The 13474-nt window shown below is 58.6% G+C and overlaps 1 protein-coding gene across 1 annotated transcript in view; it reads right to left on the bottom strand.

The window, feature by feature from the left end:
• Positions 1-2076: 2076 nt before the first annotated feature.
• Positions 2077-13474, bottom strand: part of SYT7 (synaptotagmin 7) — a 169085-nt gene continuing 157687 nt past the window's right edge. The window contains exons 9-13 of the mRNA XM_044919559.1: positions 9471-9741; positions 5997-6166; positions 5396-5510; positions 4654-4853; positions 2077-2516 (exon numbers count right to left, since the gene is read on the bottom strand). Of these exons, the coding sequence (XP_044775494.1) occupies positions 2412-2516; positions 4654-4853; positions 5396-5510; positions 5997-6166; positions 9471-9741 (861 nt within the window). The 3' untranslated portion in view covers positions 2077-2411. The remainder of the gene's footprint in view (positions 2517-4653; positions 4854-5395; positions 5511-5996; positions 6167-9470; positions 9742-13474) is intronic.

Below are 13474 nucleotides of genomic sequence, written 5' to 3'. Positions count from 1 at the left end.
GATGGTGGCAGGGCTTCTGTGCCCTTCCCCCGCATCCTCAAGTTCCCCCCTTCTCAGTTCTCCTCTAGCCCTAGCCCACCCCCGCCCTCACCGCATACCACCCGCCTCCTCCTGTGCCAGCCCACCGGACCCTTGGCCCACCACTTGCCGCCCCTCCCCGGCCTCCCGGCGGCTGCGTATCTGGGGCTTGGAAAACCCACGCAGGGTTCACCGGTTCACCAGTTTGCCTGGGTGGGTCAGGTTGGGAACAGACTCCGCCCGAAGATGCTCTCTGCATATGATTGGCTAAGAGCTCCGTGGGCGGGGCTCGGAAAAAAAAGAGATGCAGTTGCCCCGCCCACTCATTGCAGGTCGGTTCAATCCCTCCCCCAAGGCTGCGCAACAGGCAGGGAGACATGGGGGCGGGGCTGGCACCGCGTGGTGGAGGGGCACAGGATCTGAGGGAGGGATGGAGGAGGACAGATCCCTCGCCTTGCAAGGCTTCCCACAAAACCCTCTGATCACTTCCACACAGCCTTCGGAGTTGCTGCCTTCCCGTGCCGCTGCGGGGTCTGGTCCCCAGCCCGCCCAATAAAGACCCCGCAGTTGGGGCAGGACCCCATTTTAAGCAAAGCTACAATACAGAAAAATTGGGATTTACAAGGAATGTGGGTGACTATCTGCTTTACAAGAGTACTCTTCAATCTACGAAATGATTCACCTACGCTGTATGATAGTCCTCCAGATCCTAGGGGGAGGGAACGGGGGCAGGGGTGTGAGATTCAGTGTAATACATTTTGATACGGGCAGCTCAAGGGGCAGCCTACTAAAAGAAAATGGCTCCCAAATTCCCATGCTTTTGCCGTGCTCTGTAAGTGGGGACCCTATCCAGAGTCCTCCCTTGGGGTCAGGCGCATCTCCGGGCAGAACTGTGGTCCCAGGCCGCGGCCACAGACGTGGTGTCTGGGCGCCACCTGGCGGCCGGTGCCGGAAATGGCAGGCCCAGGCGGGCGGACCCCTGGACTTGCGACTGTCGCCCGCCGTCTTGTATCAATACCAGGACCCGCGTGGGGCTGAGCAGGCTTAAGCAGGGATCATCCCGGAATCTGCTGTCTCCAAGGGGAGGCCAGTTTTAGTCTCTGCAGCAGCTGAGGCAGAGAAGCCATGGCTTCTCTGTGTCGGGCAACCTCAAAATTTGTAGAATCTGGACTTTTCCCTGCTTTGTCTGCCTGAACTGGGAGGGGCAGAAGGAGCTGCTCTGAGGGACTGGGAACAGTGGGGAAAGAAGGCTGGGCCAGAAACTCCGACCCCGAATGGAAGGGAGGAAGGGAAGGTCTGCGAGCTCAGGGGATGGAGGGGTGGCAGAGGGCAGCACAGACAGGGAAGGAATCTGGGAAGCACGGAGAATTGTGCCAACTTGGCTGGGATCCGAGATCTGGGAAGGCTGAGGGTGTCTGGGCGAGGGTGTTAGGGAAGAGAGCTAGTGGGGGCTTGGGACCCCTGAGAAGGAAAGGAGGGGGTCCTGGTGGAATGTGATACACGCAGTAGGTGCCTAAAAGGTGTGAAATGATGTTCAAGAAATGAAATTGCTCGGCAAGGAGCAGAGAGGGGCAGGGGGTGGGGGCGGTGGGAGCAGCCAAGTTCTCAGCCCTCTTCCCCCGCCCCACATTTCACCTCTCACCCCGCCCCACATTTCACCTCTCACCCCTCACCTGCCTCTCCTTGCCCATCCCTCTCTCTGTGCATTGACCTCTCTCGGCCTCCCGCCCTACCTCACTTTCGGAAAGCCTGCCTTCTCTGCATGGCCGGCCCCAGGGGGACAGGGGAAGTGTGCCCCCACCCCCATACACACACACGCACACACACGGTGGACGCGACACCAAGTACATGGGTTGCGGCTCCAGGACCCTGGAGCAGGCTATATACTATCCTTAGCATTCAGGGCCCAGCCGGCACCTGAAACTGCCCTGGGATGGGCCTCTCCTGGCCAGGCCGGGGCCAAACGCCTCGGCCTCCCCTCTCCTGGGCCCACATCGGGAGCTGGGGAGAGGGCAGCTTCTCTCTACTCCAGGCACTGCCTGAAAGAAAACGGGGGACTGTGCCCACCTGGCGGGTCTCTGGAGGGATCTGCCAGTCTGCCTGTCTGGACTTCACACTCTCCCCCACTTCTTTAGTATCAGCAAGTCAGGAAGGAAAGGGGCAAAGCAGGAAAATGGCTCCCAGAGCCCCTCCCCCAGAGCTGGACCGGTGGAGGATGAGGCTGGTACTTCCTAGAAACGGGGCCCAACTGACTCCTGGGACCCCTCCTTGGCCAAGCCCTCAGGGTCCTCCCCTCACCTATGGCGGGGGGCCAGGCCGGGCATTGTGCATAAAGTGGTGAGGGCATGATGGGGACCCGGGCCCTCAGCCCCCTGGGCCTCCCGTGGCCACACTTAGGCCTTCAGCTGGTGCCACTGGGCCACCGGCTGCCGGGGACGGGCAATCATGTCCTTCCAGTGCTTCACCTCCCCAGGCCCGCTCTTCCAGGACAGGTAGATCTGGGGAGAAAGGGAAGAACACAGTATGAGTGACACTCTTGGAGGCACTGTCCCCTGCCCCCACCAGGGGGTGACGCTCCAGCTCCTCACTGGCACCCTAAGATCATGATCACGGGGACCTGGGGGCCTCCGCCTACAGTGACAGCCTACCCTCAGAGGCTCCCTCCTTCCTCCCCGCCAGCCTGACCTATTTTCCTTGCTGTGCCTCCCTCTGGGAGCCTGGGCACACCTGGCCCTTCCCAATTAGACTCCTGACCTGTTTTGCGGTGGGGGTGGAGGCACTTGGCCCCATGCCCTTCCCTGCCCTCTTGGCCACTGTCTACCTCTTCTCACTTTCCATTGCTCCCACCTCCTCGCCACTTACTGCACACCAGGCACCGAGGTCAGGGCCTTAAACACACAGGTCACCGAATCCTTACCTGTGAGGCAGGTATATTATCCCCATTTTACAGATGGAGAAATGAAGGTGCAGAGAACCGAGACTCACCCAGAGTCATGGAATTAATAAGTGGTACAGAGGAATTTACATCTAGGCCTTTCTGGCTCTGGACTACCAGCCCCACCCTGCTGGCTTCTGTTTTCGGAGCTTCGCAGCCTCGCGGAGCTGTGTGCATGGTCCCCCAGCTGACCCCAACCTTGTGACTGGAGGCTGGTTAGAAGCGTAGGGCTCCCTAAGGGACCAAGGCCGAAGTGAGAACCAATCCTCCTTCACCTTGGCTCAGTCAACAGAAGGTAGGATGGGTCTCAGAAGGAGCTATAATTGGTATCTCAAGAACACCCAACTCCAAAAGGCTAAGCTTCCAAAGAGCTTCAAAGCAGATATGGTTACTTGGCCTGAGCTGATCAAGGAGGGGGCTCAGTAGGCTGCAGGCCTGCTCGGAACACAGGGTCCCACTAGGATGTGGGTGTCACCGCCCTGAGGAATGGTGCCACTTGTGACCACAGGTTGGCCGGACATGTTCCCGGGGCCTTGCTTTGAGGTCAGCTGCTTCCCTTAGCCCCAATAGCTAAGTTCTCCATCCCTATCTGAGAGTTGCCTCCATCTTGGCCCTCTTCCCCACGGGGGCCCAGGTCACTCCTCATTTACCCCATACGGAGCCGTGCCCCAGGTGACGAATATTTTTTCCTCACGTGCTCCTGGCATCTGCCCTTCCCCTCCACCTGCCCTCATCCCTGGCTTCCTGCACTGCTCCTCGTCAAAGCTCCATGCCCCAGTGGACAAACATGCCCATAATAGGAATGCTTCAAAAATAACTTTTATTATAACGGCAGCTAACACATACATTCTAAGCACTGTACCAAGCATTTCACCCATGTTGTCTTATTTAATCTCAGCACACTGTGAGTTTAGGACTGTCTTCCTTCCACTGTGGAAATGAAATGGGGCTCAGATAGGTCATGGCTGACAAGATGGGGGCTGGGCCCAGGCAATCCGGTTCCCAAGCCCAAACTCTCAACACTAAACCATAAACGAACATGGGGATGAGACCTTTCAAAGTAGAGAAACTGAAGGGTTTATGTCACAGAATCACATCCTAGAAAAACTCAAGGCCAGGCACATGGATTTTTTTGATAAGCCTATGATGAGGAGAGCTCACTTTCCATAGGGAGAACATGCACAGATCTCAGGCAATTCTCATACCACCCTGTGAAAGCTAGAAGGTTGGTACTATTAGCTCCATTTTATAAATGGGGACACTGGACGTCAGAGAGACAAGTGACTTGCCCAAGGTCATACAGCCATTTAGCAGCAGATGAGGTGGGACCGGAGCCAGGTCTTTGGAGTCTGACTGCGGGTCTTGACACTGCCCCACAGAGCTCACCCTCTGAAGATGGGACCTGGGTGACACTGCTCTGAGGTCCTTACCCTGCCTGAGGGTCCTGTCCAGAAAACTCCCTTTTGGGGACCCAAGCCACGTCCTTCTCCCACTTCCTCCTTTCCCTGCCCTTCTAGTGGCCTGTCCTGAGCTGATCAACCCACAGTAGGACACTTAGGGAAGATTTTGTCCTATCCCCTCATTTTTAGATGAAATGGAAGCCCAGAGAGGGGAAGGGACTGGCCCAGCACTGAGCTCACCCACTGCCTCTGTTGCTTCTTGTGAGGACAGGTGTGTCACCCCACCCACCAGGCCCCTACCTTGCCAATAACATCGTTGCGGCTAAGCTTGTCCTTGTCCATGACAGTGATAATGATGGTCGTCTCCCTCAGCTTCTCCGTGGGGATATCAAAGGCAAAAGACTCGTTGAAGATGGGGTTCAGGTTCCTCTTCATCGTCACGGTCTTCTTCTTCTCCACCCGCTTATCTTTGTACATCAGCCACACCTTCACATAGGGATCTGGGGGATGGGTAGAAAAGAGGTCAGAGGAACAGTGTGGGGGCTCCCCGGGACCCCCCTCCCTCTCCAGGAGTAGCAGCTGGGGTAGGAGGGGCTGTATGCTTCCCCCAGATGGTGAGGAAAGCCCCAAGCAACAATGAGAGGGATCTGGGGGACCAGTGGATGGACAAACTGGAAGGGACCTTGGCCATCACCTAGTGCCCTATTATGAACAAGGAAACTGAGACCCACAGAGGCCAGGTCTTGCCCAAGGCCACAGACGACAGGTGTTTGAGCTGGCGCTAGAGCCCAGGTCTCCCACCACAGTGCTCCCCTTCTCCTTGATTCTGGTCAGGACAGAGTCCAAGATGACACAGACCCTGAGGGTGCTCCAAAGGGGGTCACCTAGGGCTCTAGGGTAGCGGAGTTGAGATCAGAGGTGGGGGCGAGAAGGTCAGGGGTGAGTACCACAGCTCAGACCCTGCTCTCCACATCCAGCATGACCATCATGTCCCCAGAACCTCCCCGGTCCATCCACCCTCTGTGTCGAAAAGCCCCAGCACCTGATGTGCCCCCGATGTCCATGGCTTTGAGGTTTCGGGCTTTGATGATGTTCACGATGATGGAGTTGGCAGAGGGGTTGTAGCAGAGAGACAAGAGCAGCTCCCCTCGGCTCCCCTGGGAGGGAAATGTTGGGGGTGAGCCTGGGCTGTGGGGAGGGGTGTCCCCCCACTTGCCTCAGCTCCCCTGGGAGGGAGAACAGGAGCGGTGTGGGGACGAGGGGAGAGGGGACAGTTAGAGAACTCTCTGGCTGGCCCCACGGCCCCAGGTCCCTCCCTGCCCTGGCCTGGGTGCTCACCCACCCCCATCTGTCACTTCTGTCACACCTCGTGTCTCCTCACCTAGCAGTTCTGTGCACTGCCCTCCATGGGACCCCTCCTCCCTACATAGGTGCCAGGTCCTTTACCACAGCTCAGGCAGCTCCCCCCAGGGACCAAGCACCAGTGCTGAGACCAAGGGTGGGAACTCTGCACCCCTGGGTGTCCGTTTGCACCTTCCCCACCACCCTCCTGACATTACCAAGGTTGCAGGGGGACTAGGACCAGATCTGCCGGCCCTGATCTGCCAGCTCCCCAAGCCAGGGGCCCACAAGTGGGGCCTTACACTCCCATCGCTGCATGGCTTCAGATCCTTCCAGAAGGTCTGCATCTGGGTCAGGTCCACCTTGTTGAGAGGGATGGACACCTCCCCAATGGGGTCATTGCGGCTGAACCGGTCATAGTCCAGGACCTGGAGGTAGAGGATCCTCTGCACCACCTTCTCGTAGGGGAAACCTGGTGGACAGACAGCACGGGTGAAGAGCGGGACAGAGGGGCCACACGGGGCCTGAACAGGGCGACACTCCAGGGCACAAAGTCCCTGTGCCCCGTGCCCACCCGCTGCCACCCCACTGAGGTATGGCGTGCAACAGCTGAATTCAGACCTTCCTGAAGCATTAGCAAGAACTGTCACCATCACACTTGTCCCTCTTGACAACTCTCCAAGGTGGACGGCATCTTGTACATTTTACAGATGAGGAGACAGAGCCTCGACGGCTTACCTTACCTGCTCACAGTCTCCCAGCTGCTAAAGAGCAGAACCGGGACCATTTATGCACTCCTGTGTCACGCGTCTGTCTTGGTGGCTGGGCAGGGGCCCCTCTCTCCCCAGGCAGCCCTGCCACTGCCAATCATCCCGGGACAAGCCTGGACAAGTGGCATTGTCTGAGCTGGCCTCTGCCTCCAGAAAGCCAGCCCCAGGAGGCTTCGGGTGGAGGGGAGTGGCAAAGACACAGAAACAGGAGCGAACGCGTGTCCTCGGATGCTGCACTTCTCCCTCCAGTGATCAGCCTGTCCTTCACTGTTCCTCAACAGATCCCGAAGCTGTCCCCTTCTCCACGGCCACCTCCCTCATCCCAGCCGCTGGGACATTCTGCCTAGACAGTCACCAGAGTTTGCAAACCTTCCTCCCTGCTTGCGCACTTTCTCCTGCCGTCCATTGTCAACACAGCAGAGTGAGCCCTTAAAAATAGAAATCCCATCACAACACTCTCCTGCTTAAAGCCTTTCAGTGGCTCCCAGTGCACTTAGAGTAAAAGCCACGTGCCCTGCCTTGGCTTTGAGTCCCTCAGTACAACCTGGCCCGCTGTCCTTTCCCAGCCCCTCTTGTGAGCACTCTCCACTCAATGACGGGCTCCAGCCACACAAGCTTCCTTCCCCGCATTCTAGTACCCGGTGTCTCCTGCCTAGAGGTGCCTCCACCACCTGCCCTGGCCGAAACAGGTCTCAGCTTTCCTCCCTGACATCCCAGATGGCGGTGGGTCCCCTGTTCTAGATTCCAGCACTTTCTTTTCACATCACGCACCATGGGCTGTAACAGAAACTCATCTGTTTCCTTGGGCCTGACTCCCACCAGGCTAGGATTTCCAGGAAGCAATCTCTGTCCTCACCCACAGTATCCCAGCATCCAACAGTTTCTGGCATGTAGTAGGCACTCGATAAATATTTGTTTAAGTGAATCAATACTTGTAAGGATGAATAAATGGCAGTCAAATAGCCTGATGGAGCGGCAAGAGTGTGTTGCAGGGGGAGCGGGTGAGGCTGCTGCAGGGGGAGCCAGGAGAAGGAGCCTGAGGAAGGGCTGAAGCTGGAGTCACTGGGCCTGGAGAGGCTTGGTCTCCTCTGAGGAGAGGTCAACCTGGGAGGCACAGGGGGTGCAGGTCAGCCTGGAGGCCTGAGGTGGTGAGATCCTGAACCACGGTGTGAGCAGGAAGGAGAGAGGACACCTGACGCCTTAACCTGGCTGGTGGAGAAGATGTGGGGAGAGGAAGAGCTCTGGAGGATTCTAGCACTTTCGTCAGACGCTAGAAGCAGAACTGCCTCTGACGGGAGCAGGTGTGCTGGAAGAGGAAGTCCTGTGTTCCCCAAACTCCCAGCCCTTGAATTCCATCAGGGCTTCCTCCTCCCACCAAAGGGGGCTACATCTTGCTCATCTCGGGAGTCCCCGGGGACCTGCCCAGTTGACCTTTGGCATAGATTCAGGTGAATGGTTCTCGAAATGTTGGAGGCTCCAAGAGGTCCCCACATCAGAGACAGCTCTCTTCAGCAGCAGAGGAGGTAGTTTTTTATTTAGCAAACACCTAGTCATCCGTCGGAACCCATCCTGAATGGCCCCTATTCTGGGAAATGTTTTCCAGCACCATCAAGGGGAGCGGACCGTGGGTTCCCACAGCATCTGCCGTGCAGAGTATGGCTTGGTTGTCTACACACCTATGTCCTCCACTAGATCAGGAATGCCTTGAGGGCCAAATGGTGCCCCCGTCTTTTCTGCACCCCCCCCCAGTACCCAGCACAGCACCCAGCCCATAGTTGGTGCTGGATAAATGTCTGCCCAAGAGACCAAGGGATTGAAGCTCTGCCCATAAATCTCGCCCCACCAGCTGGCCTCATACCCCTCCAGAGAGCTGAGCCTCTCCCATCTCTAAACTGGTCGCCACACTGAACTGGGAAGGAGAAGGGTCCCCCCGCCCCCCACAAGCACCCACTAGCTCACCCTCAACGATTCATCTAAGGCGAGCTCGCTGTCACCTTGCAGAAGGGGTGGGGTGTCAAATGGCTGGGACACCAGGTGGGGAAGATCCCCTGGGGTGCACACTGAAAATTCTGGAGCACCGAGGCAGCTGGTGGTTGGAGGGATTTATTCTCACTGGCTGAACGTGTCAGGAAAGGATAATGGCTTCTCTAAGCGGAGTCCAGGCACCAAAAATGCCCGGGACAAAAATGGCTCCCTGAACACAGCCCAGCTTCCCGGCTACCTTGGCGCCTCACAGGTAAGAGACAAAGATGGCCTACAGAGGGGGTCTGCAGGAGAGAGGAAGGGCATCCGCCTCAGCGGCCTCTAGGAACCAGGAGCATGGTTCAGAGCTGCTGTTCCCACGCGTCCGGACGTGGGGCAGGGGTGCGGGGGGAAGGGCTCAGAGAAGGGGATCAGGCGTGTCTTCGACAAACTGGTGTAAGGGGTTTTCTGGGCGTTGTTAGGGCTTTCACAATTCACTGATTTGTTTCGTCCTTGTATTGCTATCCGTGTTGTACGGATGCAGAAACCACGGCCCAGAGAAGTTCAGGAACTTGCCTTGGTCACACAGCCAGAGGGGGCGGAGCTGGGTTTCGAACAGCCGGCCTGGGCCATAGCCTGTACTCTGGGCCACTACACTACTCCCGGGGTCCCCCTCTGGGCCCTGGCCCGCCTCCCCCCGCCCCCGGCCGCCCGCCCGCCGGGCTGCCCTCCTCAGGACGAGTCCTGCGTCCGAGCTGAGACTGGCCCAGGTGCCGGCCGCGCTGGGCTCCTCAGTCTCTGGCTCTGGCGCGGCACCGGTAGGCCCTCTCACCTCATCCCAGCTGGACGCGAAACGCCTCAGGTTAGCGGGGCTGAGACACGCTCCCGTGTGGGCGAGCGCCAGCAGACGTGTGCGTGCGTGCGCGCGTGCGCACCGGTGCGTACGTACATGCGTGCGCATCGGCGCGTACATGTGCCTCTGGGTGGGGGGCATGGGGGAGGGGAAGGCGGGACTCTGGGTGGGGGCGGGGGCACCGGCCTCACCTTCGAAGAGGAAGGTCTCGTTCCAGTGGGGGTTCAGGTTCTTCCGCTTCACCTTGGTCTCCAGCTTGTGCTTCTTGTCTGGCAGCAGGTAGATCTTGACGAAGGGGTCGCTGGTGCCGCTGAAGTCCTTGGCGGGCAGCTCCTGGGCCTTCATGATCTTCACGGTGAGCGTGGACTCCTGGAAGTTGTAGCCGACACTGAACTGGATCCGGCCCAGGTTCTCCCGGCTGCAGCCCTCGTGGGCCTCGTCCTCTTCGGAGCCTGGGGAGAGCTGGGGGCGGGGGGGGAGGGGGGGAGGAAGGCCGGCAGGGTTGGGGAGGGTTCTGCTTCCCCCCCTCTCCACCCCGGGGGGCGCCCACCACAGCCCAGCACAGTTAGGAAGCCTCCCTGGGCCTGGAGAGCTTGCTCTCCCTCTGGTCACCATGTGGGGCTGGCGGTGACCCGTCTCACTCACATTCACACCTGGGTGAGGACGGTCAGGTCACACGGGAGGGGCAGAGCCAGGACAGCCCCTGTCCCCCGAAACCCCAGAGCAGTGTGCACCCTACTCCCCAGTCTCCCCTGGAAGCCCTGGGTCTGCCCACTGCCCCTGCGCGAAGCTCCGGTCCAACGCTGCTTTGGCCTCCCCCGTCCCGAGCTCCCCCTCCCACTGTCCCGCCTTCCACAGCCCAGCGGGGCCCACTGTGAAATGCACCAGCACAAAAGCCCCAGATGAGGGAGATTGTTCGCATCTCAAAAGAGTTTACCAGGATATTTCTTTGGAAAGTGAGTCTCCGGGGTTGAGGATGATGTGATTTACAAAATGAGAGAGGTGAGTTTTCAGCAGCAACATCTAATTTGTGTAAGGCATAGATCCACGTGGGGATACAAAAAGTACAGGTTCCCAGGCCCCATCCCGAGAGAGCCTGACTGGATGGGGCTGGAGAGGGCCTGGGCAGCAGAGTTGTTTAGAAAGCACCCTCAGCTCACTCTACAGCACACCCATACCAGGGCTGAGGACCCCCCGGAGGTAGGGCCCCGCCTGCATTCAGCCTGCAGCTCCCAGGGGCTGGCCCTTGGGCCAGCCCAGCAAGGGACATACACATGGAGGGTGGTGCGGGTGTCCCCTTCCCATGCTGACTTTGAAAAACTAGGGGGAATTAATTTGGGGGAGGGTCTCCCAGGCAAGTCTCAGCCGTGGCTGCTCATGGGAATACCTGGGGAAGTTTCCTGGCTGCCTGGGTCCCATCCCAGACCCAGGGGTCCAAGTGGCCCAGGCATCCCTCTCTCTGAAAGCTCCTCAGGTGACTGGATGAGAGCCCAAGTTGCGGCTTGTGGTACCACATTTAGGACGAAACTGCTGGCCCAGTTTCTCTCCCCACTTCCCCTACAGGAGCCTTCCCTGTGCCCCCTCCTTCCTCCTAGGAAGCGGCCCCAAGCTCTGAAATACTACGTAGTACAGATAGTAAGAATATATATAGTGTGCACCTACCATGGCGGAAGACTCTCACATCACCTTCTTACTGAATCCTGTCAACAGCTGGGCGAGGCAGTTATCACCACTCCCTAGCTGAGGAGACTCGCTCAGAGAGGTTAAGTCACACAACCAAGATTGCACAGCATTATGGATCCTCTCTGACTTGAGAGCCCACTCTTTCCACCAAAGCAGGCTCACATCCCTGGGCAATTTTGAGACATCCCCCCAAGCCAGTGAGCACTCACCTGCCCCAGGTGAGAAGATTCAAATCACACTAAGAACTGTAACCACCAGGCCTGGCCTCATCCTGTGCCCTGCGCTTTGCGCTCATCGACTCCCTCCGACATCTGGATGAGGCAGGCACTACCGTGTACCAGTTGGGTTTCAAGGAGAGAGAGGTGATTAGCTTGCCTCAAGTCTCCCATGAGGCAGTGGTGAGTTGAAACTCGAGGCCAGGTCAGTGCCCAGCTATCATGGGTGTCCTCCCGGCTCCCCTCACTCCGACACTCAGATCCAGCATCTGGGGCTTCATCAGCCACACCCTGGTCCTGCCTGGAGCTGGAAGGGGGTGGGGGCTGAACTACCTTCCCTGCTCTTCCTCACGATCCCCTTGGCCGGATCCAGGCAACCCTGCAAGCTCCCCTCCAGGCCCACTGAGAATGTGGCTTCCCGACCCAGGGAAGTTTTCCCGTGCTCCTGCCCATTGCCGGTACCAGCCTCACTCCCTGTGCATCTTAGATTCTGCACCTGCAGAACGGAACCATAAGATCCATCTTGCGAGGTTCCTGGGATGGTGTAAATGGGCTCAAGTCTCTCGGCTGCCTGGCCCCTGCCACTGCTAGCCCTGGGACCAGGAGCCTGGGGCATGCATGAGTAGGCAGTGCCGGCAAAGACCACTTGCCCCTCCTGTTCCTTCTGTAGTTTGGGTGGAGTCCCTGGTGACTGGAGCCCAGGTGACCCCAGCCCCGTCTGAGGTCCCTCTGGTCACTTGGCTCTTGGTTCCTAAACCGGGTGGTCTGGGGGTGAGAGGCCCAAGGTGGGCCTGGCTCTGTGCCTGTTCCCAGCTTTCCCAAACCACAGTCCCAAGCCCTAATTAACCAGCCGGGGCAGCTTGAGGAGCTGTTTCCATGGCAACCAGACTGGCCACCCCTACCAGGGCCCCAGGGGAGGTGCGGCGGGAGCCCCTGCTCCAGTAGAAGCAAGCATCAAAAAGCATGCCAGGGCTGGGGTGACTCAGGTGGGGGTGTGGCCTGGCCTCCTCTCTGACCCCTTTCCCTCAGTCCCTTCCTCTGGCCAGCTGTGGGCGCCTGACTCCTGACCCCCAGCTTCTGAGAGCCTGGGGCCCGCTTGTCTTCCTCATCACCATTAATGACAATGACCCAGCTTTGGCCTAGGGCTGGGCAGTTAGACCTCGCCTGCCCACCTCTGAGCTTCCGCTGAGCCCTGAGCCCGTGAATGGGCCCTGAGGCTTACACTTCCTTCCTCTGCCTGAGGCTGTCAGTTCCTCCCTGGGGGCAGCAAACGGGCCTGTAAGCTGGCTGGGAATGGCCTGCTCCTTCTTGGAACCTACCTACCAGGAAGCTGTAACCAATTAAGAGGCTGGGCAGGGAGGCAGAGCGGGCTGTGGCTGGCCCATCCACAGGACAGTGTGGCTGGGCCCACCTATGTGGGTGGGGGAGATGGACAAGAGGGCAGCAGAGGGCCAGGCGTGTAGGGGCCTATGGTGGGGGTGGTGGGTAGAGGCCCAGGGGAGACCAGCTCTAGAACAGGGAAAATCTGATGCCCGAATCTGGATCCACGCAAGAGAAATGCAGATCCTAGGGCCCACTGCAGGCCCGCTGACTGGGAATCTGCATTTTTAAAAGAAGTTTTATGTATCTAAGTCATCTCTATACTCAACATGGGGCTCGAACTCATGACCCCAAGATCAGGAGCTGCGGGCTCTTCCAACTGAAACCAGCCAGGCGCCCTGTGGGAATCTGCATTTTAATTAGATCTCCCAGTGATTTGTGTGCATATTATAATTTGAGAAGCCGCGCTGGGCTAGAAAGGGGCAGTGGGGGTGGTTGGTTGGAGCTGGCTGGAGCCCTAACCGGTAGAAGGGTGGAGCCCGGGGGCTCTGGGGCCCCAGAGAGCGTGGCAGCTGTCATGCCAGGGCCTGGGCAATGGAACTCTGAACTGAATGATGTCAGGACTGGCAAGGACTTGAGAGCCCACAAACTCTCCCTCGATCTGCAGGAGGGACTGGGGAGGGGACCCGGGTCCAGGGAGCAGAAATGACTTGTCTGCGGTCACGTCCAATAGGAACACAGCGGGCACCAGGTTCCCAACCTCATACCCTAAGCCTCCTTGGGACTTGTGAGCTGGCAAAGCTCTGACTGACGGCTGCCTGCAAACCACTGGCTGCCCCATCACAAGGTCCTCGCCCTGGGGCCCCGGCCCTCCCCAGGCTCTGCCCCCAGCACAGGTGAGGTACAAGGCTGTGTCTTACTGCTGCCACCAGGGGGTGAGACAGGAGCCTCAACCTCTCCCTTGGTGGAAACGCCCC

Source organism: Neomonachus schauinslandi, chromosome 11 (genome assembly GCF_002201575.2).
Source record: "Neomonachus schauinslandi chromosome 11, ASM220157v2, whole genome shotgun sequence".
Classification (NCBI taxonomy): Eukaryota; Metazoa; Chordata; class Mammalia; order Carnivora; family Phocidae; genus Neomonachus; species Neomonachus schauinslandi.
Note: the sequence above shows the minus strand (reverse complement) of the source record. Positions and strands in the feature narration are given on the sequence as shown.